Raw genomic sequence first — 23,697 nt, forward strand, 5'->3', positions numbered from 1 at the left:
CTGAGAGCCTGTAGGGAAGCCGAGACAGGACTGTTCCAGGAGAAACGTGAGCCCAGGGGGCCGTGGACATGGCACGGTGGGCCTGGGGATGCAGCCTGGCCTGGCCACTGTCCTCCGCACCCAGCACAGGCTGGGCACAGCTCCGGGGGCCACAGAGCCACCACACTGCTTGCAGGTCCCGGGTCCACAGGCCCTGAGTGGGGCGGGGGGTGGGGAGAGCAAATGCCCTCTGGGGTTGACCTGCTTTACTGTCTCTCTCTCCGCATCGATGGGTTTTATTGGCCACTGGGCTCCAGTGGCTCCCAGAGTGACCTTACTCAGGAAATCCGGCCCGCGGGGCAGGGTGAGGCCTCCTCTGGGATCGGGATTGGGGGGCTGTTTTCCAGGCAGGGGGTTGCAGGGTGGGAGGGGCGGGTGATGGAGGCGCAGCCCCCACAGGCAGAGCCGGTATTGTAGCCCCACAGTGAGGGAGACCAAGGCTGGCCCACCCTGAGGGCTGAGCGAGGGGTGCCCTGGGTAGGGCCCCGAGGAAGGGTCAGGAAGGGTCCACCCTCTTGGGTATTTTGGGACAGAAGGAGGGCAGACCATGGGTAGACACCAGGAAGAACTTCCCACAGGAATCTGGGGGCTGAGAGCTGAGATACCATTTGGGGGTGTCAGGGAGGTGATCGATGTTGAGAATAGGGTCTTGGCTGGTCACCTGTCATGGCCCCAGCAGAACCCTGGACTTCAAGGATTGGGTGGGCTGAGGACCTGGAGAGACTGCTGGGTCCATGGCCCCCCTCCATCCTGGCTGATGGGGGATCCCAGCCCTACTGTGCTGCCTCCCCGCCGCTGCTGTCCTGTACAGACTGGCCCATGCCATCCTGGCTCCTGAGGGCTGGTCTGGCCACCATGAACCTGCAGTGTGTTTGCTGAATGAATAACTGAGTGATTGATGTGATAATTGAGTGATAATTGAGTGATGGCAGCTCTGTCCAGTTGGGGTCCTTACCTTGAAGGTCCAGTGACTGTCCAGGGACCTGATTGGGGTCCCCATCTCTGTCCTTCCTTCCCCGAGCTCTCACCCCTCTCCAGGGCCCTTGCTCCTCCCTGCCCCAGGCCCACCCCCTCCCCACTCCCTCAGGCTGCATATCTGGACATGGTGGTGACAGCTATGCATTTGTCATATCCACACTGATGGGGGTCTGGGGGCTCCATCTGCGTGGGTCCCCACACTGGGGGCGGCAGGGTCTCCGCCCGAGCAAACCTCCCTCCCCTGGCCCCTGCCTCTGTGGAGGGGGGTTGAGGCCCTTTCTCAGCCACTCTCTTCCGTGACATCTGCACAGACGGCTGACCGTGGCTGCGGGGTGTAGGGCGCCGGGCCTGTGGGTGTAGGGGCCGGGGCGCCGCAGGAGGGGGAGGGGCATGGTCCTCCTGGTGCCATCCACAGGGGCCGGCTCTCCAGATGGAGGAACCTGACCGCTGGGCAGTGGGGACTGGCCATGATTCCCTTCTGCTCCCACCACGAGTGGCTCACCACGCCCCCCACTTGTCCCACCCTCCCCCCCGCCCCCCAGGAAACAGGTGTCCCCTCCACTTGGGCAGTTTGAGGAGGGTTTAATTAAAGGACGTTTTGCAGAGTGGTGGGCGGGTAGTTTTACCCCCTGGCGGGTGGGGGATGGGACTATCAGGACAAGGAGACCCATGGCCCTCCTGCAGCCGAAGGCAGCAGCCGTTCTGGGGACGGAGTGCCCACCCTCTCCCCTCCCCCTTCCCACATGCTGCCAGGCTCCCATTGCTGGGCACCTGAAAGGTGGCCTGGTCCGTAGGGGTCCGTGTTCTTGTGGTCATCAGGCCTGAGAGGGCGGCCCTAGGATGAGGGTCAGCTTCCAGAGTCCCCCGACCTCTCCCCACACTGGAGCCCGGGTCCCACCCTCCCTCCTAGCTGAGCCCCCAGGGGCCATGCTGAGGGGCGCCTGGGACCAGGCAGGATCTGGTAGCTGCTGATGCAAAGGGGAGGGGACCAAGGCTCCCATGAGCTGCGCTGCTGGGGTCTCCTCCTGACCCATGGCTGCGGCCTTCTCGGCCCTCTGGACAGTGGACCTGTCTGCCCATGTGTCCTCTGGAGCCACCCTGCTGGGGCCCACGAGGCCCTGCCCACGGGTTCCCTGAGGGACACAGATGATGGTGGTGACCAGGCAGCTTGGAAACAATATCTGGACGCGATGCCCTTGGTGGTCGGTATAGAAGGAGCACTCCTTCCTTCACAGATGAATCTCCTCTCTCCTCTCAAGATTTCTCCATCCATCTGTGGGCTCGTTAGAAGGCAGGAACCCCACCCTCGCTCTCCCCAAGGCAGGAGCACTTCCTAGCATCGTGAGTTTTGGCTTCAGGACTGATGTAGAACAATATTTTCTATTTTTACAAAATCAGACCTATCCCTCTTCTGCTTGGGAAATTCCTCCTTTAAAAAAAAAAAAAAATGAGATGTCTTTCCCATCCAGAAATTAGCTAAATATTCCCATGTATTTTTTAGTTGTGGTACAATACACACTCCATAAAATGTGTATGGAGGGACCAACAACACTTTATCGGTTCATCATCAATAGATAACCTGGATGTTCCCACTTTTTGGCTGTTGTGCGTTGTGTGTGTCCCACATATTTTTAATGGTTGTATTGCTGACAACTCTTTACTTCACTGATATCTCCTTTAGTCCATGAGGTGACCCTTGAACGCAAACGCACCCTCATCCCAACCCCGCTGGTACCTCGGGCTCTTGTCCCCTGGGTGACCGGCCTCTGGGGGTTCCTGTTGTCTGCCTGGTGGTCACTGCACTCATCACCATATCTTCCAAATCTGTTTTCATGTCCAAGAGAGCACACAGAACTGAGCTGGTTCCTGCCTACCCATTCCTCCAAGCGCCCTTCAACACTATTTTACAAAGTTAGAAAATGGGTTTTATACACAGATGTTCACCATAGCACTGCCCACAATAGCCAAATGGTGGGAACAACCTGAATGTTTATCAACAGGTGAACAGGCAAACCGTGGTCCGTCCGCACAGTGGGGTACCCCTCAGCCGTGGCAAGGGGTGAGGTGCCAGCACACACTACAACACGGACGGACACAAGAGGCCACAGAGTTTGTGATTCCACTTACACAAAATGTCCAGAAGTGGCAAATCCACAGACAGAAAGCAGGGGCTGGGGGCGGGTGTGGGAGTGCCAGCTCGTGGGTTCGGGATTTCTTTGGGGTGATGAAAACATTCTGGAACCAGATAGAGATGTGGGTTGCACGACGTTGTGAATGTACTAAATGCCACTGTATTGTTCACTTTAAAATGGTAAATTTTATGGTATATGAATTTCACCCAAGTTTTAAAAATGGGTGTTTTGTTGGAATTCCACCAAATGGATAAACTGATATGGGAAACTGGCTCCCGCAGGATCCATCTCTCAGGCTGTCCTGTATTCTAGTCTTTTCCAGCTTTCTTCTCCCGCAGCAGGCCGGTCCTGATTCCACCGAGGCCCCGCAGAGGGTGCCTGGAGGCTGCTGCTCTGATTGGGGCCATTTCCCTTCTCATCTCCTAAGCGGTCAGGGCAGCAGCCTGGCACGTGGATTTCTGAGTCTCGGGCCGCTCATCACTTTGCAGAGATAACGACTTCACCTCATCCCACCCTGTTCTCAGTCGCTGTTTTTAAATAAACCTGGGCTGGGGGGATGCAGGCACCGCCGCCTTGCCCTGGACCCACCCACAGTGTCCCCTGGCACATCTCTGTGCTCTGAGGCTCTGGCTGGCTGCCTCCGAGGGGTTCTCGGCCACACTAAGGGGAGCCTCCACCCCGCCCCTGGTTCTCTGAGCATGGAGGTGGCCTTGGATTTGGAGTTGGTCAGACACCCTCTGGCCTGACCTGCTCTGCTCTCCTGGGTCAGCAGCTGGGAGCAGGGTCTGTCCCGGGAGGCTCAGCCAAGCTGCCCCAGCACCTCCCTTCCAGGCACCGTGGACAGAGTGAGTGAGAGGGAGGCCGAGCAGCCATGGGGTCTGAAGCCTTCACGGGAATGCCCACCCCGGCCCTGCACCCTCAGGGCCCAGTGCAGCATGGAGGGCTCTGCACCCTGATGCCGGACAGGGGAGCTGAGGCCACACGAGGGGCCAGAAAGAGCCCAGGCTTTGTCTGGAGCTGCTGGACAGGGGCTGCTCTCCTGGCCCCACCCGGCCAGGTTGGCCTGCATCACGCAGTGGGTCTGGGTCCCTGTCAGGGTGGCAGGGGAGTCCAGGACCTGGGAGGAAAGAGGGACGCTGGGGTCCTTCTAATCCCCCACACTCCTGTTCAGGCACCTTTATCTCTACAGTGGAAACTTCCCAGCCACCACGGCCCCCATTAGTGCTCCAAAGTGGCTCCTGATGCCCTGATGGTTGCCAAGCACCTTGGGTGTGTCCAGCTATTCCAGCCATAAAAGGACACAGGCCAAAGGGCCAAAGTGCAGCCTGAGGCTTCTCAGCCCAACTCAGCATCCCGGGAGGGGCCAGGTCCCAGGATGTGGATGGGGGGGAGGGGTCCCAGCCTTCCCTCCGGCTTCCCGAGGTCCCACCCAGCACCCTCTAGTCTCTAGTGGGGCCAGGGCCTCACCAGTCAGAATGTCCTACTCCAATCCCCAACCCCTTGGCTGTAACAAGCCCCCCAGAGTCTTGCTGCCACCTGCCATGTGCCATGGCTGGGCCTAGTCGGGCCTTGGGGCTCATGGGGGCAGGAATCCCTTTGAGACCCTGATGCTATGCATCTTGTGGTACAGACCCCTGCCTGTGCTGGGGGTCTGGAGTCACAGGCCTGCCCTGCCCAGGCCTGAGCTCAGGGACCCACGCCTCTGAGTCTCAGCTTCCTCATGGGGCTGTAGGGCCTGCACGTGGCATGCGAGGGTCTCATACCTGGGACGCCAGGAGTCCCTATCTTCCTGGTCCAGAGCTGGCCCGAGATCCAGCCTCGGTGGGACCGTCACAGCCCTCAAGGGAGGCTGCAGGCCCAGGCCCTGGGGTGGGCTGCTGACAGAAAGCCCCCTCCCAACTTACCTCAACAAAATAAAGTCTATATATGACAAACCCACAGCCAACATTGTTCTCAATGGTGAAAAACTGAAACCATTTCCTCTAAGATCAGGAACAAGACAAGGGTGTCCACTCTCACCACTATTATTCAACATAGTTTTGGAAGTTTTAGCCACAGCAATTAGAGGAGAAAAAGAAATAAAAGGAATCCAAGTCAGAAAAGAAGAAGTAAAGCTGTCACTGTTTGCAGATGACATGATACTATACATAGAGAATCCTAAAGATGCTACCAGAAAACTACTAGAGCTAATCAGTGAATTTGGTAAAGTAGCAGGATACAAATTAATGCACAGAAATCTCTTGCATTCCTATACACTAGTGATGAAAAATCTGAAAGAGAAATTAAGGAAACACTCCCATTTACCATCGCAACAAAAAGAATAAAATACCTAGGAATAAACCTACCTAAGGAGACAAAAGACCTGTATGCAGAAAACTCTAAGACTCTGATGAAAGAAACTAAAGATGATATAAACAGATGGAGAGATATACCATGTTCTTGGATTGGAAAAATCAACATTGTGAAAATGACTATAATACCCAAAGCAATCTACAGATTCAATGCAATCCCTATCAAACTACCAATGGCATTTTTCACAGAACCAGAACAAAAAATTTCACAATTTGTATGGAAACACAAAAGACCCCAAATAGCAAAAGCAATCTTGAGAAAGAAAAACGGAGCTGGAGGAATCAGGCTCCCTGACTTCAGACTATACTACAAAGCTACAGTAATCAAGACAGTATGGTACTGGCACAAAAACAGAAATATAGATCAATGCAACAGGATAGAAAGCCCAGAGATAAACCCACGCACATATGGTCACCTTAATTTTGATAAAGGAGGCAAGAATATACAATGGAGAAAAGATAGCCTCTTCAATAAGTGGTGCTGGGAAAACTGGGCAGCTACATGTAAAAGAATGAAATTAGAACACTCCTTAACATCATACACAAAAATAAACTAAAAATGGATTAAAGACCTAAATGTAAGGCCAGACACTATCAAACTCTTAGAGGAAAACATAGGCAGAACACTCTATGACATAAATCACAGCAAGATCCTTTTTGACCCACCTCCAAGAGAAATGGAAATAAAAACAAAAGTAAACAAATGGGACCTAATGAAACTTAAAAGCTTTTGCACAGCAAAGGAAACCATAAACAAGACGAAAAGACAATCCTCAGAATGGGAGAAAATATTTGCAAATGAAGAAACTGACAAAGGATTAATCTCCAAAATTTACAAGCATCTCATGCAGCTCAATATCAAAGAAACAAAACACCCAATCCAAAAATGGGTAGAAGACCTAAATAGACATTTCTCCAAAGAAGATATACAGATTGCCAACAAACACATGAAAGGATGCTCAACATCACTAATCATTAGAGAAATGCAAATCCAAACTACAATGAGGTATCACCTCACACCAGTCAGAATGGCCATCATCAAAAAATCTACAAACAATAACTGCTGGAGAGGGTGTGGAGAAAAGGGAACCCTCTTGCACTGTTGGTGGGAATGTAAATTGATACAGCCACTATGGAGAACAGTATGGATGTTCCTTTAAAAACTAAAAATAGAACTACCATATGACCCAGCAATCCCACTACTGGGCATATACCCTGAGAAAACCATAATTCAAAAACAGTCATATGCCACAATGTTCATTGCAGCTCTATTTACAGTAGCCAGGACATGGAAGCAACCTAAGTGTCCATCGACAGATGAATGGATAAAGAAGATGGGGCACATATATACAATGGAATATTACTCAGCCATAAAAAGAAACGAAATTGAGTTATTTGTAGTGAGGTGGATGGACCTAGAGCCTGTCATACAGAGTGAAGTAAGTCAGAAAGAGAGAAACAAATACCGTATGCTAACACATATATAGAGAATCTAAAAAAAAAAAAAAAAAAGGTTATGAAGACCTAGGGGCAGGACAGGAATAAAGATGCAGACATAGAGAATGGACTTGAGGACACAGGGAGGGGGAAGGGTAAGCTGGGACAAAGTGAGAGAGTGGCATGGACTTATATATACTACCAAATGTAAAATAGATAGCTAGTGGGAAGCAGCCGCATAGCACAGGGAGATCAGCTCGGTGCTTTGTGACCTCCTAGAGGGGTGGGAGGGAGATGCAAGAGGGAGGAGATATGGGGATATATGTATATGCATAGCTGATTCACTTTGTTATAAAGCAGAAACTACCACACCATTGTAAAGCAATTATACTCCAATAAAGATGTTTAAAAAAAAAATGTCCCCTCCCCCTGCAGACAGAGAGTCCCAGCAGCCCCTCTCCAGTGGGGGTCCGTCTCCTGCCTCCCCCTCCGTCCCAGGCCATACTAGGGGAGACAGCCCAGTCCATGGAGGGGACCAGCTCCCAGCCCACACAGTCTTGGGGGTCTACACCCCCTTGCCAGGCCTCAGTTTCCCCATCTGTCAAGGGCGTGGCCTGTCCTGGCCTGTGTGTTTGGGAGGGTGGGCTCTGCTGTTCACGGGTGGGTGTGGGACGTTCCTGGCTCCAGCCTCACTCAGGGTTGATGTTCCTGAGGGATAACTGAGTTCCGTGGTGGCAGGGGAGGGTCACCGTGATCCCAGCTGTGTCCCCTCCCTGGGGACAAGGAGGTGCCTGTTTGTGAAAAGGACGAGTGGGCCCCCACCCCCTCCCCACCTCCCCCATCAGCCGATGATGCTCTGGAGAGGATCTGCCAGGGCCAGGTGGATGTGGGGCCCCCAACCAGTCAGAGATCCATCTCAGGATGCTTTAGGCTCCTGGTGGGAAGGAGTGGGGGCTGGGGTAGGACGTGGTGAGGAGACAGGATCAGCCAGGCCGGCGTTCTGTGGGCCCGAGACCCTGAGGTGGAAACCCCCATGCCTGTCCAGCACCTGGAAGGCCCTGGCCTGCTCAGCCTGGCCAGCCTGCAGCTCCAGCCACCTCTGCATGGCCTGGGACCTCAGCCAGCTCGCCAGGCTCTGGTGATTCCAGACGCTGCTCTTGCCAGGGCCCCAGCAGCCTCACTGGCCCAGAATCCTCATTCAGGAGGGAACAGCTGCAGGAGGGGATGTCAGGGGAGGGCCAGAGGGGAGGTGGTGGGTGATGGGGCCACAGGGGCTGGACAGAAGGTCCCAGAGTGGCCAGAGGACACGTGGCAGGAAAGGAAAGACTCGGAGTGGACTCGAGGGTGGGGCAGCCTGGTGGCTCCGACTGTGGGGTGGACAGGGGCTTCCTGTGGAGTGAGCATGGCCAAACTCCACCCACACCCATCCACAGGGACGAGGCCAGCCTGGTCACTTCCCGTTGCCGCCAGGCCCAGCATCAGCACACCTAAGTAGGAGGTGACACCATGGGGGTCTGGGGCTCCCTGGGCTCAGGTGCACATCCAGGTATGAGCTTCCTCCCCCTTCCAGCTCATTCCAGACAGACAAGGGGACGCTGAGCCCCAGAAAATCAGCCCACCAGGGCTGGTGGCGTGTTCACCAAGGACGAGACCTGTCCCTGCTGGGCCAGCACCCTAACCTGCTCCATTTCAGCCTGTCTTGTGGCCTCTGCTGCCCTCGAACACCCTGGAATCCATCATGCTTCCTGCTAGAGCTGGCTCCAGGAGGGCCGGCATCTGCACTTGACCCCCTTCCCCCTCTACCCTGCAGCCTCCCTAGCAACCAGCCCAGCACCCAATAGATGCTTTGTAAAGCTCTCCATGGCAGTGGTTCCTGGCACAGCCTTTATATGCAGAATAGGTAGCTCGACCAGGGGAGCAAACTCCATCGTGTGTGGAGGTGCTCCGGCCCACCCCCTATCCCCCACCCACCACGCGCCCAGAACAAGGGTGTGCTTCCTGAATGTCTTGGTGTGAAACCTTGGTCTGTGTCGTCTCCAGCAGGGCAGGCCCCGGTCTGTTCTGCTGCTGCCACACCCCTGTGCTCAACTCAGCGTCTGCACGCAGTTGGTGCTCCATCTCAGCTGGCATCAGTCCTGGGCTGCGGGGCTCCGGGAATGACTGCCGTTGAGGGTTGGATGTGGCGTGGGGGCTGCTAGAGCTCAGCGTCCGGCTTGACCAGGTGGCCGCTGAAGGTGATGTAGAGGTCACCACGCTCACTGTAGATGGCGTTGTTGCCGTCCCTCTGGAACATGCGCACCCAGACAGCGTCACCCGCGGCCAGCTGCAGCAGCAGGCTCTGTGTCTGCATCATGCTGCGCTCGCTGGGCTGCGCATACAGCACGGCTGCAGCCCGCCGGTTGCACATGATGTGCAGGTACGTCTCCTTGTAATTCCAGGTGTGCACGTTGAGGTTCAGGAAGTAGACGCCGGGCACGGCACAGAGGAAGCGGCCGGAGGCCAGGTTGAAGGCACCATCCAGGTTCACCAGCTCCGTGTCGAAGGGCAGAGCCTGGAGGACATCGGTGCTGTGCAGCCCCTCTCACCGGCCCACCGAGAAGGCCACGTAGGCACCCTGGCACAGGGTGCCTGGCGGCCCCACCTGCCCCTTCTGGCCCTTGTGGCCACGGAGGCCCCGGGAGCCGGGCAGGCCCTCCTTCCTGCTACTGCTGGAGCGACCTCTGACCCCCGCTTTACCCTTCTCACCTGCGGGGGTGGTAAGGGGAAGCCCCTGGTCAAGGTTTCAAGAGTCAGATTCTCTGGCCACACGGCCTTGCAAGTGACCTCACCTCTGTGAGCCTCAGTCTCATCTGCCAGGTGGGCGCTAACCTGCCTGGGTGAGGATGGACAGTGGCGACCCCTGAAGGGGCTGCAGTGGGCGTGGCCGGAGCCTCATCCTGCACCAGACAGGGCACCTGGCAGAGCCCTCCTGGACACTCAGACCCCTGCCCTGACAGACATCACTAATGGATCCCCACACACTTTCCCCTGGACCTGGATGTGGCCTCAGCATCCTCCCTAACACAGCACCTGGGGACCACCATCGATAGGAGGGGCCAGCACAGGGGACCATTCACACCTGCGCTTCCAGAGCCCCAGTGAGTGACCAAGGCAGCCCCACCCCATGGGAGCTGGTGCTTCCAGATTCCTTCTCCGGGGCTGCTCCCTCCTCCCCATAGCTGCCTCCCTCCTTGGGGCCTTAGGGCCTTAGCTCTGGGCAGTGGCAGGCACCCTAACTGCCTATAGCTGGGGAGTCCCGGTCCCCAAACTCCCCATGGCTGGAGACCCCGCACCTGATAGATGCAGGGAGAGGTGTATGGAGGTGGGGGCTCTGAATCAGCCCTCTAAGTCCCCCACCCACGTGGGCTGGCCAGAGCCCTCCGGGAGGGACAGCTAGGCTGCTTCAGGGAACGGCAGCACCCCACCCACCGGTGGCTGGGCCCGGGGCCCTGGTGGTTGGGGTCAGACATGAGGCAGTTTCTGCCAGGCTGCCTCGCTTGGCAGAGGGCGGCACCCTCATCCTGACCTCCTGTGGGCCAGGCCAGGCCCCTGCAGGTAACTTGGGAGGCTACCCCATGTGGCCCCCACCTATCTGTGGGTAAGATGGTCTTTAAGCCCTACCAGTCCTAGGCCTCTTGCCTCCACCTCCTCTCCTTCGGGAGACCCTGCCTGACACCTGGCTCATCCATGCCAGGTGGAGGCGCCACTTTCCGGCTCAACCAACAGCTGCTGGGGGCCCTGGGTGAGCCCCACATCACTTGGATCTCAGTTTCCCTGGCAAGTGGGCCCTGCTTGCCCTGGTTTCCCCATGTACGTATGAGAGGCTCAGCCAGGGTTGGTCTCCTGCAAGGGCAGACGTGTGAGGTCGGGGTCCTCACTCTTCCCTGTACCCTGGCCATGCTGAGCAAAGACTCAGGCTCCCTCTTCCAGGAAGCCCTCGGGGACTGCAGCCCAGGGTGAGGTCCTTCTTCTTACATGGTAGGTCTGAGACCCACTCCCAGGCTGAGCTTCCCTGGCAGGTGGGAGCCCTCCTCTCCCCCTCAGTGCCTAGCAGACCCTCACCCACCCCCCTAGCCCCATTGGACTCTGCAAGACCCTCCTGAATTCCTCCCATGGAGGAACCTTACAGGAATGGGTACCTCCTGGGGAGCTCACTCCACAGACAGGCCTGTGTTGCTGGGGCCCTTACTTTGTTCCCCCAGAGGTCTGGGGTCCCAGGCATCCTGGCCACCTGGCCCTGCTCAGAATGGCTGTGAAGACCCCCACCCGCCCCCACCCTCCCTGTTACCATTTCACGATCGGGTGCTGCTGCCTGCCTGGCGTCTCCGGCATCTCTGCCCAGTGGCCCATGAAAGAGCTCTTTCATGTCCGCCCCAGGTGCCCGTGGCTTCCCTCTGGGCCATCCAAGACCAACAGGCCTCAGGCCAGCTTCAGAGCTCCGGGGCAGGAGGCTCACGGGGCCCTGCCACCCACCGCCCAGCCTGCCACCTGCCGCAACGTCAGTGCAGCCCTGCCACGGGGGCTCCAGTATCCTCCTGACACCCCATGGGCCACAGCGTGGCTCTGAGGGCCTGGGGTGTCTGGGACTGGGGGGTTGGGGGTGAAACCATGAGCTGGCAGCCATCCTCTGTCTGGGATGCAGTGACAGAGGGGAGTCAGGGAGGTTGGTGAGGAGGCTGGAGGCCAAAGTCAGGGGAGACAGACCACCATGCCTGTGCTGAGCTCACTTGGTGATGGTGACGCCCTCCTGTCTCTGGCTGGGACAGGAGGGCTGAGCCTTTCGGGTGAAGCTCGGGAGAGAAACGTCAGGCCAGGCCCGTTGTGTCTGCCTCCACCTCCCGCTGCACCCTCCCAGGGTCACAGTGCCCAGCGGGGCAAGAGGCCTGCCGTGACACCATGTTGGGGGCCCTCGGCATTAGCCCAGCCTTTCAGTGGATAAGGGTTGTGTCCCTGTGATGCCAACCCCCTGGCAGGAATGACTCACAGGGCCCCCCGGGCAGTGGCAGGCGTGGGCTACGCCCACACCAGGGCCTGGCCTCGTGCTTGCTCTGGGCCTGAGCAGCGGGATGCTAGGTCCAGGGGCAGGGCCTGGTGCCTCAGCCTCTGAGCACGGGGACATGTGACTCCCTGGGAAGCGCCCCACCACCACCACCAAGCCAGGCTGCCTGGCAGAGGGAGGCACAGATGTGGCCTGGGGAGCTGTGGCCGCTGTGCCAGAAGACAGGCCGTGGGCAGCTGGGGCTCGCTCTCTCGCCTCTGCAGATGCAGGCACAGCCCAGGGTCCGGCTCTCCCCTCAGGCTCCCCACGTTGGCGCTCCCCACGTTGGCACTCCTCATTGATGACCAGGGAGGGGGCAAGGATGAGGGTAGAGGGCAAGACTGAGGGGCTTCTCGTGCCAGGCTGAAGGGGAGCAGAGCTGGTGAGGACTGTGGTCGGGAGATCACACCAGCTGGAGCCAGTTCCCAGATATTCCCCGGCCTCCCTGAGATGCCAGTTCACACTCCAGTGGGGCTCGGCGGCCTCCCACGCCTTGTCAGCAACCACTGCTGGAATCTGGATGTGGGTGGCCTGGACGGAGGGCGTTCTGTAGGCGTCACCGAGGGCTGGGTTAGTCCAGGCTCCGACGGGAGCTGCTGACTGGCCTCAGTCAACCTGCAGAAGCTCCTCTCTGCCCGCCTCACTTTTGTCTCTGGGGCTCCTGGGGCTCCCAGAGAAGGGCAGACGCCCGAGCTCTGCTGCTCCCTGCGTCTGACCTCAGTTTCCCAACCTGTTAAATGGGCACCAGTGGACTCAGAGTGGCCAGAGTGTCCTCTGTGGTGGATGGAAACGCCGCAGGCTTCGGCCACCCTCAGGGCCCTGATGTCCCCCCCTGTGACTCCCCACTCCCCACTCCTGCAGGGGGCCACCCTCCAGACTCCCCAGGGAGGCTAATTCTCCAGTGAGACACAGCCACAGCCTCTGGAATTTGCTGTGTGGCCCAGAGCCACCCATCAGCTCCAGGGCCTGATCATTTGTCTCTACAAGGGGACAAAATTTCCAGCCTCACAGGTGGTCATGAGACAATTGCAGGCAATGAGTGCCCGGCCCCCCGGGGCTGTGCCCGCGCCCTCCCAGCTTTGGAGATAATGACCTTCGCACAGCACCTCCACTTAGCTCCCCATCAGCAGCCACCCAGCAGGGGTGGGGCGCAGGGACAAGGAGGCCCTCATAGCCACTGATGGGGACGCTGCGCTTCACAGCCAGCCCGCCTCGGTCTCAGGCGGTAATGGGGGTCTGAGTGGCTGGCGTGCATGCGGCCGAGTTATTATCTCCCAGCCTCTTAATGGACACTTCCCGAGTCCTGTTGATGAGCTGCCACAGGCGCAGGGCCAGTGGCCTGGAGCTCGTCCCCAGGGGGCACAGTGAGAGGGCCTCACGGCCACCTGGCCCTGCTTGGGGGGAGCCCCTGATGCTGCGCCCAGTTCTGCCCAGAGCCATGGACACAGGGTGTGGGGCCAGGTGGGCAGCAGGGCTCTGTGGCCCTCACCCATCCACCCACAGCCCGGCCTGACTCACTTGCTGGCTAAGGAGGGGGCTGGACGAGGAGCCTGGCCACAGAGGTGACCAGCAGCACTGACACTCCCCCCCCAGCTCAGGGTCTGGTGCCCACCCTGTGCCGGGTGGGGGTGGCAGGGAGAGGTCCCACAGTTCCCCCGGCGGTCACTGCCCCAGGCCCCGCCCTGCGTGGCCCCTCACAGCCCGGGGGCCAAGTCCCTTAGGGGAGAGCTGGGCCAGCAGCGTGTTCTGACAGCGCTGCTCCAGGCTCACCCCCCACTAACGAGGGGAGTGCCGGCTGGCCTCGGGTGACAGCATCCAGGGCACATGGAAGAAAAGGAGCGGGGCTTCAGTTATCACTGCAGCCACCAGAGCCTGTGACAAGTGGTGACAGGAGGTGACGCTCCCTCTGAAGCATCCAGCAGGTGGTCCAGGTGGATAGAGAAACTGTCGATGCCTTGGCTGTGCCCCGTGTGGTCAGCAGTGAGCAACGGGGGGGGGCCTCGACGGTTCTTGGCTGACCCCTCTCCCCAGGTGGTGACTGGGGGCGCCCCAGGCAGGAGACCCCTGGCCCCCCATGGCTGGAACATGGGGTCCACAGGCAAAGCCCACCTGTCCGGGTACACTCTCTGAGTAGAAAGCTAACATGCTCTTTATTTGAGGGGGAGAGAGGTCCCTGCGCCCGCCGGGGTGCCTGCCCGGTCACTGGTAACCGGCCAGCTGGAGGACAGTGGGGTAGCGGGTGCGGTGGGCCATGCACTTCTGGCGGTCGATGAAGAGGCTGTTCGTCTTGACAGCGATGTCCTTCTCCAGGCTCATGCGTGTGTCCTCCAGGTTGCGCAGGGACTGCTCTGCTTCCAGAAGCTTCTCCCTCAGAGCCGCCAGGGACAGGTTCAGCTCCTCTACCTCACTCACCAGCCTGGGGGGGTGGGAGGGAGGGGTGAGCTGGGGCTGCCCTGGGACGCCTGGCCTTCTGGATGAGAGTGAGGCCCAAGGTCAAAGGCTGGGGGCCCTTGTTGGGGGTCCTGGTCAAGACATTTGGCCACAGAAGGGCTCCCAAAATGCCCAGAGGGAAACCCAGCAGCCGCGCTGGGAGAGGGCCGAGCCAGGACACCACATGAACTTCTATTCCTCTATTCCTGGCATCTGGAAGTGAGATGGGCGCCCCTGGAGCTGAGTGAGGCCCCAGTTTTCTGAAGGAGTTGAGGGACAGGGAAAGAGGGATGCCCAAGGCAGGGGCACTTCTGCTTACAAGGCAACTGGAAGCTCGATAAGTTAGAAAACAGAAGATGTGACCCCACCTCCACCTCAAGCTGGGGATGTGTGTCTACCATGACATTGGAGGTGTGGACGGCCACGAGCAGGATGGTCGGGGCGGCCGTGTGGCCTGGGGAGCTTTGCCTCCCAGACCCTGAGATTCCTCACCAGGGTGAAGCGGGGAGTGTGGCCGCCCCTGGCACTCGGAGCCTGGCACAGTGTCCCCCAAGGGACGCATAGCATCCAGTCATGCTGGGGCAGGATTGGGGACGTGGGAACCGTGTATGTGTGTGTGTGTGTGTGTGTGTGTGTTGTGCTTGTGTGGGGCCCAATGTCTTTCCTCTTCACATCTGCAGGGCTGTGTGCGGGGGTGGGGGGAGGGGTTCAAGGGGGCCCCAGAGGCTGAGGAAAGCCCGGAGGCGGGTGGACAGCGCCCTATGGTGGTTGGTGACCAGGCCCAGCCCAGGACGGCCCCAGCAGCGACAGGCACCTGAACTGGACAGCGTCTCGGCACAGCTCCACGTTGGGCCGGTGGGAACGCTGGTACAGGCGGGTCTGGGCCACTTTCAGAGGCGCCTCCTTGTCCCTGATGGCCTGCTTCAGCGCTGCGACATTGTGCTCCTGGTCCATGATCTCCCGCAGTGTCTGCACACAGGACAGTCCCTGTGGGTCTCCCCCACCGCACCCCAAGCCCTGTGCCACGTCGAGCAGGCGGCCCTGTTCGCTGGCTCTGGGGGAGGAGTGGAGGCAGGGAGGATGTGCACGGCCACCTCCGCCCTCCCATAGGCACCCAGAGGCCTGGGGGCGGTGCAGACAGCAAAGCTTGAGGCACAGCAGCTCTGGCCTGAGAGTCCCCAGTCCTGTGGTCACCAGCCCCCAACCCTGGTCAGGAGCTGGAGAGACAAAGGCAACAAAGGTCACCCTGAGAGCTTAGGGTCAGAGCCCTGCCAGGCCAGGGGCCAGCACCGGGGACACCCCACTAGGCAGCCAGGCCCCACCTCCTTCCACCCTCCTTGCTCCTGCTTGCAGCACCCCCTGGTCAGTCACTCCAGTGACAATGCCACCACCCCCAAATGTCACTTGGTTTCTCATCAGCTTAATGAGGGCCCAGGGAGGAGTGGGGGCCCTGCCTCAGGGGTCCCTCAGGATGGGCAGGGCTAAGGAGGGGCAGGAGCCAGGCCAGGTCGTGACAAAGGCATAGTGGCCAGTGGGGGAGGGGTGGTCTGGGTTACCCGGTCTGGGCCTGGTCTTTCTCTGTGGTTACCAGGGGATGTCCAGCCCTAGAGGCTGCCCTGGGCGAGGCCAGGTCGTGGGCTGGGCGTGGCCTGGCTGCGGAGTGGGCGTGGTCTAGCGGTGGGGTGGGCGTGGTCTGACGTGGGATGGGCGTGGCCGGGGCGGCCCCACCTTGCGCAGGTGGTGCTCCAGCTTGTGGCGCGCGTCCTCCAGCTCCTCACAGCGTCGCCCGAAGGCCAGGTTCACGGCGTCGCACTGCAGCCGCAGGTCCTCGGATGTGTCCTGCAGGATGCAGTCGATGAGCTTCCGCAGGTTGACTGAGGCCAGGCGTTCGCGCTCGGCGCGGTACAGGTTTTCCTGGGTGAACTTGGCCCAGGTCTCTGGCGTGGAGGCACTGCGGGCAGGGAGTGGGCGGGCACCGCGGTCGGTGAGGGCACCTGCCAATGGCTCCGGTTTGCACCAGGGCCTCCCCGCGCTCGCTGCGCCCGGTGTCCCCTGCGCCCCAGCATAAACGACCACCCCCAGTCCTAGCGCCACTCCTCGCCCCGCCCCCCGCGCCACCCGGAGCGCCTCCCCGCGCGCTCCCCGGGCCTCCTGCTCCCCCAGCTCCGCCCTGCTAGCCCCGCGCCCCCAGCTCCCCACTCCGTGTCTTCCGTGCCTCCTGCGCCCCCCGGTGGTTCCCGCGCCCCAGTGCCTCCTACGTCCCTGGGCCCTGCGCCACCCCGGGGCTGTGTTGCAATGGGTGGTGGCCGAGCGCCCCCTGCCGGCCTTATGCGGATCTGCAGTCAGCCGCCCTGCCTCAGGCGGCCCCCCACCCTGGGTCCTGCCTCCCTCGCAAACCCCAGCCCCTGTGGTGAACCGTGTGTGCCGGGCACTTGGGCGGAGGTCCCGCTCGCCTGCCCATCCCCAGGAGCAGAAGAGCTGCACAAAGGACCCCCAGCGGAGGGACTGGGAGCCCAGGCGGGATCTCTCAGATGGGGGCGGGGTGTTTGTGCACAGCCCCCGCGGAAGACCCCACCTCTCCTCGAACTTGGCGGAGTGAGGGTAGAACTGCAAGTCGGTGCTCTGGTTGTGGTAGCGGCAGCAGGCCTCGTCTATGTTGCAGGCCTCCACTTTGTCGGACCAGTCCATCTCGCACGTTTCCTTGTGCTCGTGATTCATCCTGGGGAGAGCGGGCAGGGCCTGCGTCTCTGCGGGTGGGGAGCTGGGCCCACCTGGGCACAGGACAGGGTAAGCCCCCCAAGTGGCAGGGTGGGCCCTGTAATGCTGGCCTGGGTTCTGGATGCCCAGGCCCCTCGGCCATGCAGGAATCTGCCACCCCCACCTGCCCAGTGCCTCCACCCAGCCCCTTGCTCCTGGCTACGACTGGGGACAATCCTTCACTTCTCTGAGCCTCAGGGCTGGGTCACCCCAACTTCCTGCCCATAGCTAGCCTGAGGGGTAGAGGGACATCCCAAGGGAAGCCCTAGAGGCCACCCAGACCTACCGAATCTGGTTCACAGCCTGCATCATGGTCCTTTTCAGGAGCTCTTGAATGTTCCGGATGAGGTCTGCCTCCTGGGGAAGAAGACCCCCGTCCCTGGTGAGAGTCTGAGGACAGCCAGGCTGGTGGGGCCCACAGGCAGCCTCTCAAACCTCTAGGAGGAGCTGAGATTTGGGGTGACCCCCAGTGGAACTGGGGGCGCTGCCAGCACCTGACCTCTGCTGGTGGCCTTGGGCCCCAGCTTCTTTCCTGGAAATGGGAGATGAGCCCGGCTTTCTCGCCGGATTTATTCTGGGCTGTTTGGGGCGGTGCAGTGGGTCTTTTCTTCTGGGGGCTTCTATGGGCTGTGGGGAGGATCACCCAGAAGTGGTTCCCACTTGCTGGGCACTTAGCACCCCCTGGGCTCTGGGGCCACCCCTGCAGCCTGCCCAAGACACTGAGGGCACCAGCCTACCCACTGGCCCCTGGACAGCCTGGCGACAGCCTTTGAGGACCCCGGCCACTGGGGACCAGGAGCCCCCCTGGGGCTGCCCCTTGGGGCCTTGGGCTCAGAGAGGCCTTACCCAGACAAAGGACACAAGGGGAAACCTTGTGTTTCCTCCTGCTACCCTGACAGTTTCATTTTCCGGGCAGGAAAAACTCTTTCCCCCTGATTTGAATATTCTCCTCCGTTGGGCTCTAAACCCTTGTGTGCCCAGTTCTGACCCATGGGTCCATCTCCCTGTCCTGGCCCCTTTGTTGTCCATGTACTACTGGGCGGGGGACCTGGTTCAGGGCAGAGGGTTCACCCCCAGAGCCTTGGGAGGTTCTTGAGTGAATGGGTGTGAGGGTGGGGTGTTGGGGGGACAGAGGAAGGGCCTGGGGCCAGGAGGAGGTTCTGGCCTGAGCTTGGGGTTTGCAGGGGGTCACCAGGCACCTGGGCTGGCTGGCTGTCTCCCCCATATCTCATGAGTGCCTGTGGCCTGCAGCCTGTTCGCAGGTGAGGCTCTTCCCTGACAGCATCAGGGGCCTGGCCTGGGTGACTCCCTGATCCTTTGGGGACTTCCCCAAGGACAGGTCCTGCCAGGTTCGGAGGGGAAAGGGCTCTTTGTGGGATGCATGTGGCCCCCACCCCACCTTTATCCCGTCCACGCCTGCACACTGGTCTGAGGCTGGATTTCCAACACGGGCATGGGGGGCGGGGCATGGGGTCTCTGCCTCTGGGAACTCAGGATCAGGCTTAATTTGCATGACCCAGGGTGACCAAAGGGGCTGTTCAGCAGGTGCCAGGACCCAGGGGTGACTGAGGGACCGCAGAGTGGATGCAGGCACCACCATGCCCCAACCACATCCCAACCTCAGTTAGCCGCTCCTGCGGTTCAGCTCAGGCCCTTCCTGGTTTTCGGGGGTGTGTGGAGGGGCATCAGGGCTTATGGGGAACTGGCCAGGCCCCGCCCTGCCTCAGTGGCCTCTGACTGTCTCAGCCTCAGGCAAACGTCCCAATACACGTTCCAGGTATGAATGCTGCCACGGCCAGGGCCCTGCCTCACCCCCACGTGGGAGCCATAATGGGGCAGGGGGCAGAGCAGGAACCCTGGACCCGGGGCTAGGGTGAGTGGATAAGCACCAAAGGCCAGCCCCTGCCCCCAACCATGCTCAACCCCCATGCTGGGACCTGCCCCCAGGCCACAGTGCCCCCAACCCAGCATGTCCTGTCTGGGCCCACCTTGCAGGGAGCAAGGCCTTGCCCAGCACCCACTATAAGGACCAGACTGTGGGAAGGCCAGACCCGGCACCCTCCTGGGGCCAGGGGCGGCACCTCCCCCCTGGGCAGTCTGAGCCCTGCCCCTGCCCCCAGCCGGGGCGGCCCCAGTTGGTTCTGGTCCCCCACCTACAAGCAGAGCCACCTTCTCTGCGCCTGGGCATGTGCTTGTGTGTCCCTGCCTGTGCTGAGGGGAGAAGGCTCCCTGTGCCTGTGTGCAGCCACGTGGTACATGGGCACCAAGGCCTCTGCCAGCCGTGTCGTGAGGGCACACGGGTGCCCACTGTCAGCCCAGGGAAGGTCATGCTCCCTGGGGAGAGGTGGGGCGGCCCGGTCTGCAGTTCTGGGGGCTGGGAGGGGCCGAACCTTCAGCAGCTCCATCTCCACGCAGTCACGCACAAGGTCGGGGTGCTGGCGGCGCTCCCGGCACTGCAGGTTGTCGGTGGCTATGGAGAAGGGCACGGCCGTGGCATCCAGGGTGCGCTCCAGCCTCTGCTTCTGGGCCAGCAGCAGGTCAGTCTCTGCGACCAGCTCTTCCACCTGGCGCTGCAGCTCCGACTTCCAGCAGTGCATGTCCTGCAGGCGCTCGCCCACCTTCTTCGTGGAGTCCTGCTGCGTGCGCTGCGCCAGCGCCTCAGTCTCGGCCGCCAGCTGCTGGCTCTCGTGGTGCTGCTGCTCCGACTGGTCAAGGTCGGCGAAGGCCTGGTGGTAGCGGGCATAGCAGTTCTGGAACCACTCATCCACCAGGTACTTGGCCGTGCGGAAGCCAGCGGTGGCCAGGCCCGAGGACGTGTGGGCGCCCGTGTTTCGGGCCACATCGTACAGCTTGCGGGGCAGCTGGCATGCTGGCACCGTTTGCGGGGCGGGCTCCTTGGTCAGAAGTATATCTGTCTGCGCCATGGTGCGCCCGGGCACGGGGTGGCGGGGGAGAGGGAGGAGGGCCTCTCAGTACGGTCAGCAGGGCAGCTCCGGCCACTCTGTCCCCAAGCAAGACATGGCTTCAGGTCTCCTAGACAGGTACACACCAAGCCCTCCTGTTGCTAGGCAACAGGGATTTCCCCCCCCCCCACCGCGGCCCTCTTAAAGGGCCAGGCAGGCCCCAGCCCCACCTGTCCTGGCCACATCTGGCACCTGCCTGGAGGAACTGCACCTGGACCACACCCAAGGCCAGGCTCTTGTCTCCTGTGTCTTACTGGTTCCAGTGGGGCTGTCCCCCTGGGCACGCAGGTGTCTCTGATGGGGAGTTGAATTGAGCCTCCAGTGGGTACCTTGAGTCAGATGCCCAAATCTTCCCCACACTGTAGGTAGGTCCTGTCCTGGGAACAGTGTCCCCAAGGCCACCCAGAGCCTGGTGTGTGTCTCCTGGTCCGCGGGGAAGGGTGAACATCTCTAAGTTCCCCATCCTGGGCTGGGAGCCTAGGTGTCAGGGCGATACCCAACATTGCCAGCAGAGGGCGCCATTGGCCGTGAAATACTGTGCAGCTGGCAGGGCAGCGGCTCCTGGGGTTCTCCTGAGTCAACCCAGCCGGCAACGCTGTGGCCTGGATGACTTCTGGCACCTCGCACTCTGACCCATCCCATGGACCCACCAGTGCTCTAACAGGACATCCACACCCCACCCCCAGCACAGTCCCGTGGTCCCTGCCACTCCACCTCTCCCACTGCTGCCCCATCCCCCACTTGGGCCACACAAGCCCCCGGAGCACCTCAGATGCACCAGCCTGGGCTTGCCCTTGGCCTGGGCCCCCATGCCCTCCTCCCAGGGCCCTGACCCTTGGCACTGGCACCCCTCACTTGACGGATGACATTTGCACCACCTGGCACACAGTAGGTGTTTCAAAAATGGAGGCTTTGGAGACAGCAGCCCAAGACCTCCCCCAACCCAGAGCCCATCATCGGGGCTGATGGCCTGAGGAACCACCTTGAGCCTCTCTGTGCTTAGTTTCCCAGGTGGCAGTGGATACACAGGGCCTGCTGGTTGGGGGGGACCACGGGAGGGACCACTGTCCACCTTTGACTTAGAACCTGCTCTTCACACACCATCTGTGGTCAGAACAGGATGGACCTGCCCGGGGTCCAACCCAGGGAACCGGCCAGAACACGTGGGACTGGAACCGAGCTCCCTGACATTGCACGACCCTGGGGTGTGGCGGGTGGGCCGGCAGGGGGCCCTCTTCGCATGTGGGGGTCCCAGTCTAACTCTCCCTGTGACAGGACATGGTCCCCAAGGTGGGGCTCTGGGCCAAACTGGCCCTGACCTTGGACAGCAGTAGATCCCACAGCCTCCGGCCTTTAGTCCAGAGACGAGTGGCGCTCATGGGATGAAGACTTCTGGGACAACTCAGGCCCTGCGCTTTACCACGTGGCTGGACAGGAGGCCCGCCCCCGCACCCCGAGCCTCAGTTTCCCCATTCGGGGAGTGAAGTTACACCAGCCTCTGCATGGAGCTGCTGTGGGCATGGCCTGAGTGGAGGCCAGGAAATGGCTGCCCCGGTGCCCGGTGCTGGGAGTGACAAGCGCCCCCCTTGGCCCCTTCCCACCCCCACACAGCACCACCCCCCGACCCAGCCTTGCAGGGTCTCTGGGGGTGAATCCCCCATTGCAGGGGCTGAGGTGAGCAAGGTCTGTGTAGGCAGGTGGGTACAGCCACGTGTCAGGATGCAGAGGCGGGTGCATTGATTTATTAAATTTATTTGTTTTCAAATTGCATTAGCGTCGGGAAAATTGAGTCTCGGGACGTGCCGGGGCTGCCCAGCACGCTTCTCCCCAGCAGCTTTCAGGCAGTGGTTCAGAGGCTGTGGTGGGGTCAACAAAGCCCTGAGGCCCCAACGCTCCCCTCCAGACTGCTTGCACGCCCCCAGGGATGGGACACTCCCCTCCTCCCAGGGCAGCTCTGGAGGGCGCCCCCCAGCGTGCTCCTCCCTTGGAGTCGGCCCCTTTAACAAACCCTTCCCAGGCCTAGGCCTGATCCTTCTGGATAAACTGAGACAGGAGGAGGCAGATGAGGAGGGAGAGGATGGCGGGGTAATGACACCCCTTCCTGAGCGCTCGCCGGCAGGCCTGCACCAGCATCCTCGGGGGCCCGGCAGCTACTCCCCTTCTGTGCAGAGGGGACACTGAGCCACAGCCCCAGCGGCACAGCTGGGAGGCAGCAGGCAGACTTGGCACACAGGCTGCCGGCATTTGCCCCAGGACCCAGCAGGGGGAGCAGCTCAGAGAGGATGCGGCTCAGCATCTTGGGGGAAGCCCCTCGCAGGGAGGGGGCATGCCCAGGGTCCCCGATTTGGGCCCTCTGCGCCCCGTGGCTGGACCTTCTGACCCCAGTGTCCTCTTTTATGGACTCAGAGTTGGATGGGTCAACTGAGGCCCTAGCAGCTGGGGGTGGGTTTTCAGTCAGCTGGGGGCCATGGAGGGCGCTCTGCCTCAACTGAACCCCCGGGTCGGGACCCGAACATGGGGAGGGCAGGGCCAAGTTCACCTGGGCCACAGATGGGCCTTCCGGCAGGGGATGGGGGGCAGAGCTACAGCTCCATCACGGGCTTCCCTGTGACAAGGATGATTAGGAGGGAGAGGGCCCACCTAGAGGACGGTCCAGAGGCTGCCCTGGCCCGCACCCCGAGCTCCCAACAGGCATCCTGCAGCACAGCCCGGAGGTGGCTGCAGAGCACTGACCCCAGCTGTGCAGAAGGATGACCAGGACGCAGGGCAGCCCAGGAGACACACACTCCTGCCCCAGGCCTGGGGTCGCGTCCCCACACAGGGCCTACAGCAGGGTCACTCTGGAACGGCGCTGACCCATTCCATGTCACCGTCCCTGGGGACCCCTGTGGGCACCAGTAGTGGATGAACCCGGTGAGAAGGGCTCCTCCTGCTGGGTCCAGCCCAGCTTGCCTCTGGCCCAAGGCCCCTGCTCACTCGCGGTCCATCCTGGAAGTTGCCAGATGGGGAGACAGGAGCCTGTCACTTCTGCTCAGCTTCACAGCCTGCAGCTCACCCTGACAGGCCCAGGTAGCCGTGATGGGCCCAAGGTCACTCAGATACCAGGGGCAGAGACTCAGCCATCTGACCTCCTCAGATCACACCCCCCACCACGCCCTCCCCACTCTCCCACCTGGAATGACAGCTCAAGGAGCCTCTGGCCACCAGCAGACCACCTGCCAGGCACAGGCGAGAGGTGCCTCCTCACCTGTCTCTCCTGGGACCAGCGGAACATTTTAATAACGGGAGGATTTGGAGCGGTTCAGACAGCCCTGAGCCCGGCCTTGGCCACGGTCACAGTGGATGCTGGGGAAGCCATGGAGCAGGGAGGGGCCCCACATGCAGGAGGGGAGGATGAGCAGGCCCACTCCTCCAGGTGCAGCAGCCCAGAGTGCGGACAGGAGGCCGAGGGGGAGGGGGAGGGGGCTCAGGAGGGCTTCCTGGAGGAAGAGTCCCCTTGGCTGAGGCTTGAAGGGCACACAGTCCAGATGGGG

The 23,697-nt window shown here is 60.8% G+C and overlaps 2 protein-coding genes across 3 annotated transcripts; both read right to left on the bottom strand.

Moving 5' to 3' along the window:
* Positions 1-9,078: 9,078 nt before the first annotated feature.
* On the bottom strand, positions 9,079-11,342 carry C1QTNF8 (C1q and TNF related 8; the record flags this gene model as incomplete). The annotated part of the gene is given in 3 exon segments (XM_082359707.1): positions 9,079-9,518; positions 9,522-9,707; positions 11,265-11,342. Coding segments are annotated over 3 exon segments (651 nt in total). The 3' UTR covers positions 9,079-9,131.
* A 2,803-nt stretch (positions 11,343-14,145) lies between these two features.
* Positions 14,146-21,426, bottom strand: TEKT4 (tektin 4). Of its 2 annotated transcripts, none has more exons than XM_082358725.1 (6): positions 19,592-21,426; positions 17,488-17,558; positions 17,020-17,163; positions 16,173-16,395; positions 15,259-15,413; positions 14,146-14,430 (listed from the first exon to the last, which is right to left on the bottom strand). In XM_082358725.1, the coding sequence occupies exons 1-6, from the start codon at positions 20,123-20,125 to the stop codon at positions 14,214-14,216; spliced, it is 1,344 nt and encodes a 447-aa protein (XP_082214851.1). In that variant the 5' UTR covers positions 20,126-21,426; the 3' UTR covers positions 14,146-14,213. The 2 variants fall into 2 exon arrangements, with proteins under 2 accessions (XP_082214851.1, XP_082214850.1); XM_082358724.1 differs by having other exon boundaries at positions 17,488-17,606.
* Between the last annotated feature and the right edge of the window lie 2,271 nt (positions 21,427-23,697).

The sequence above is a fragment of the Balaenoptera borealis genome (assembly GCF_965194805.1).
Source record: "Balaenoptera borealis genome assembly, chromosome: 16".
Taxonomy (NCBI): domain Eukaryota; kingdom Metazoa; phylum Chordata; class Mammalia; order Artiodactyla; family Balaenopteridae; genus Balaenoptera; species Balaenoptera borealis.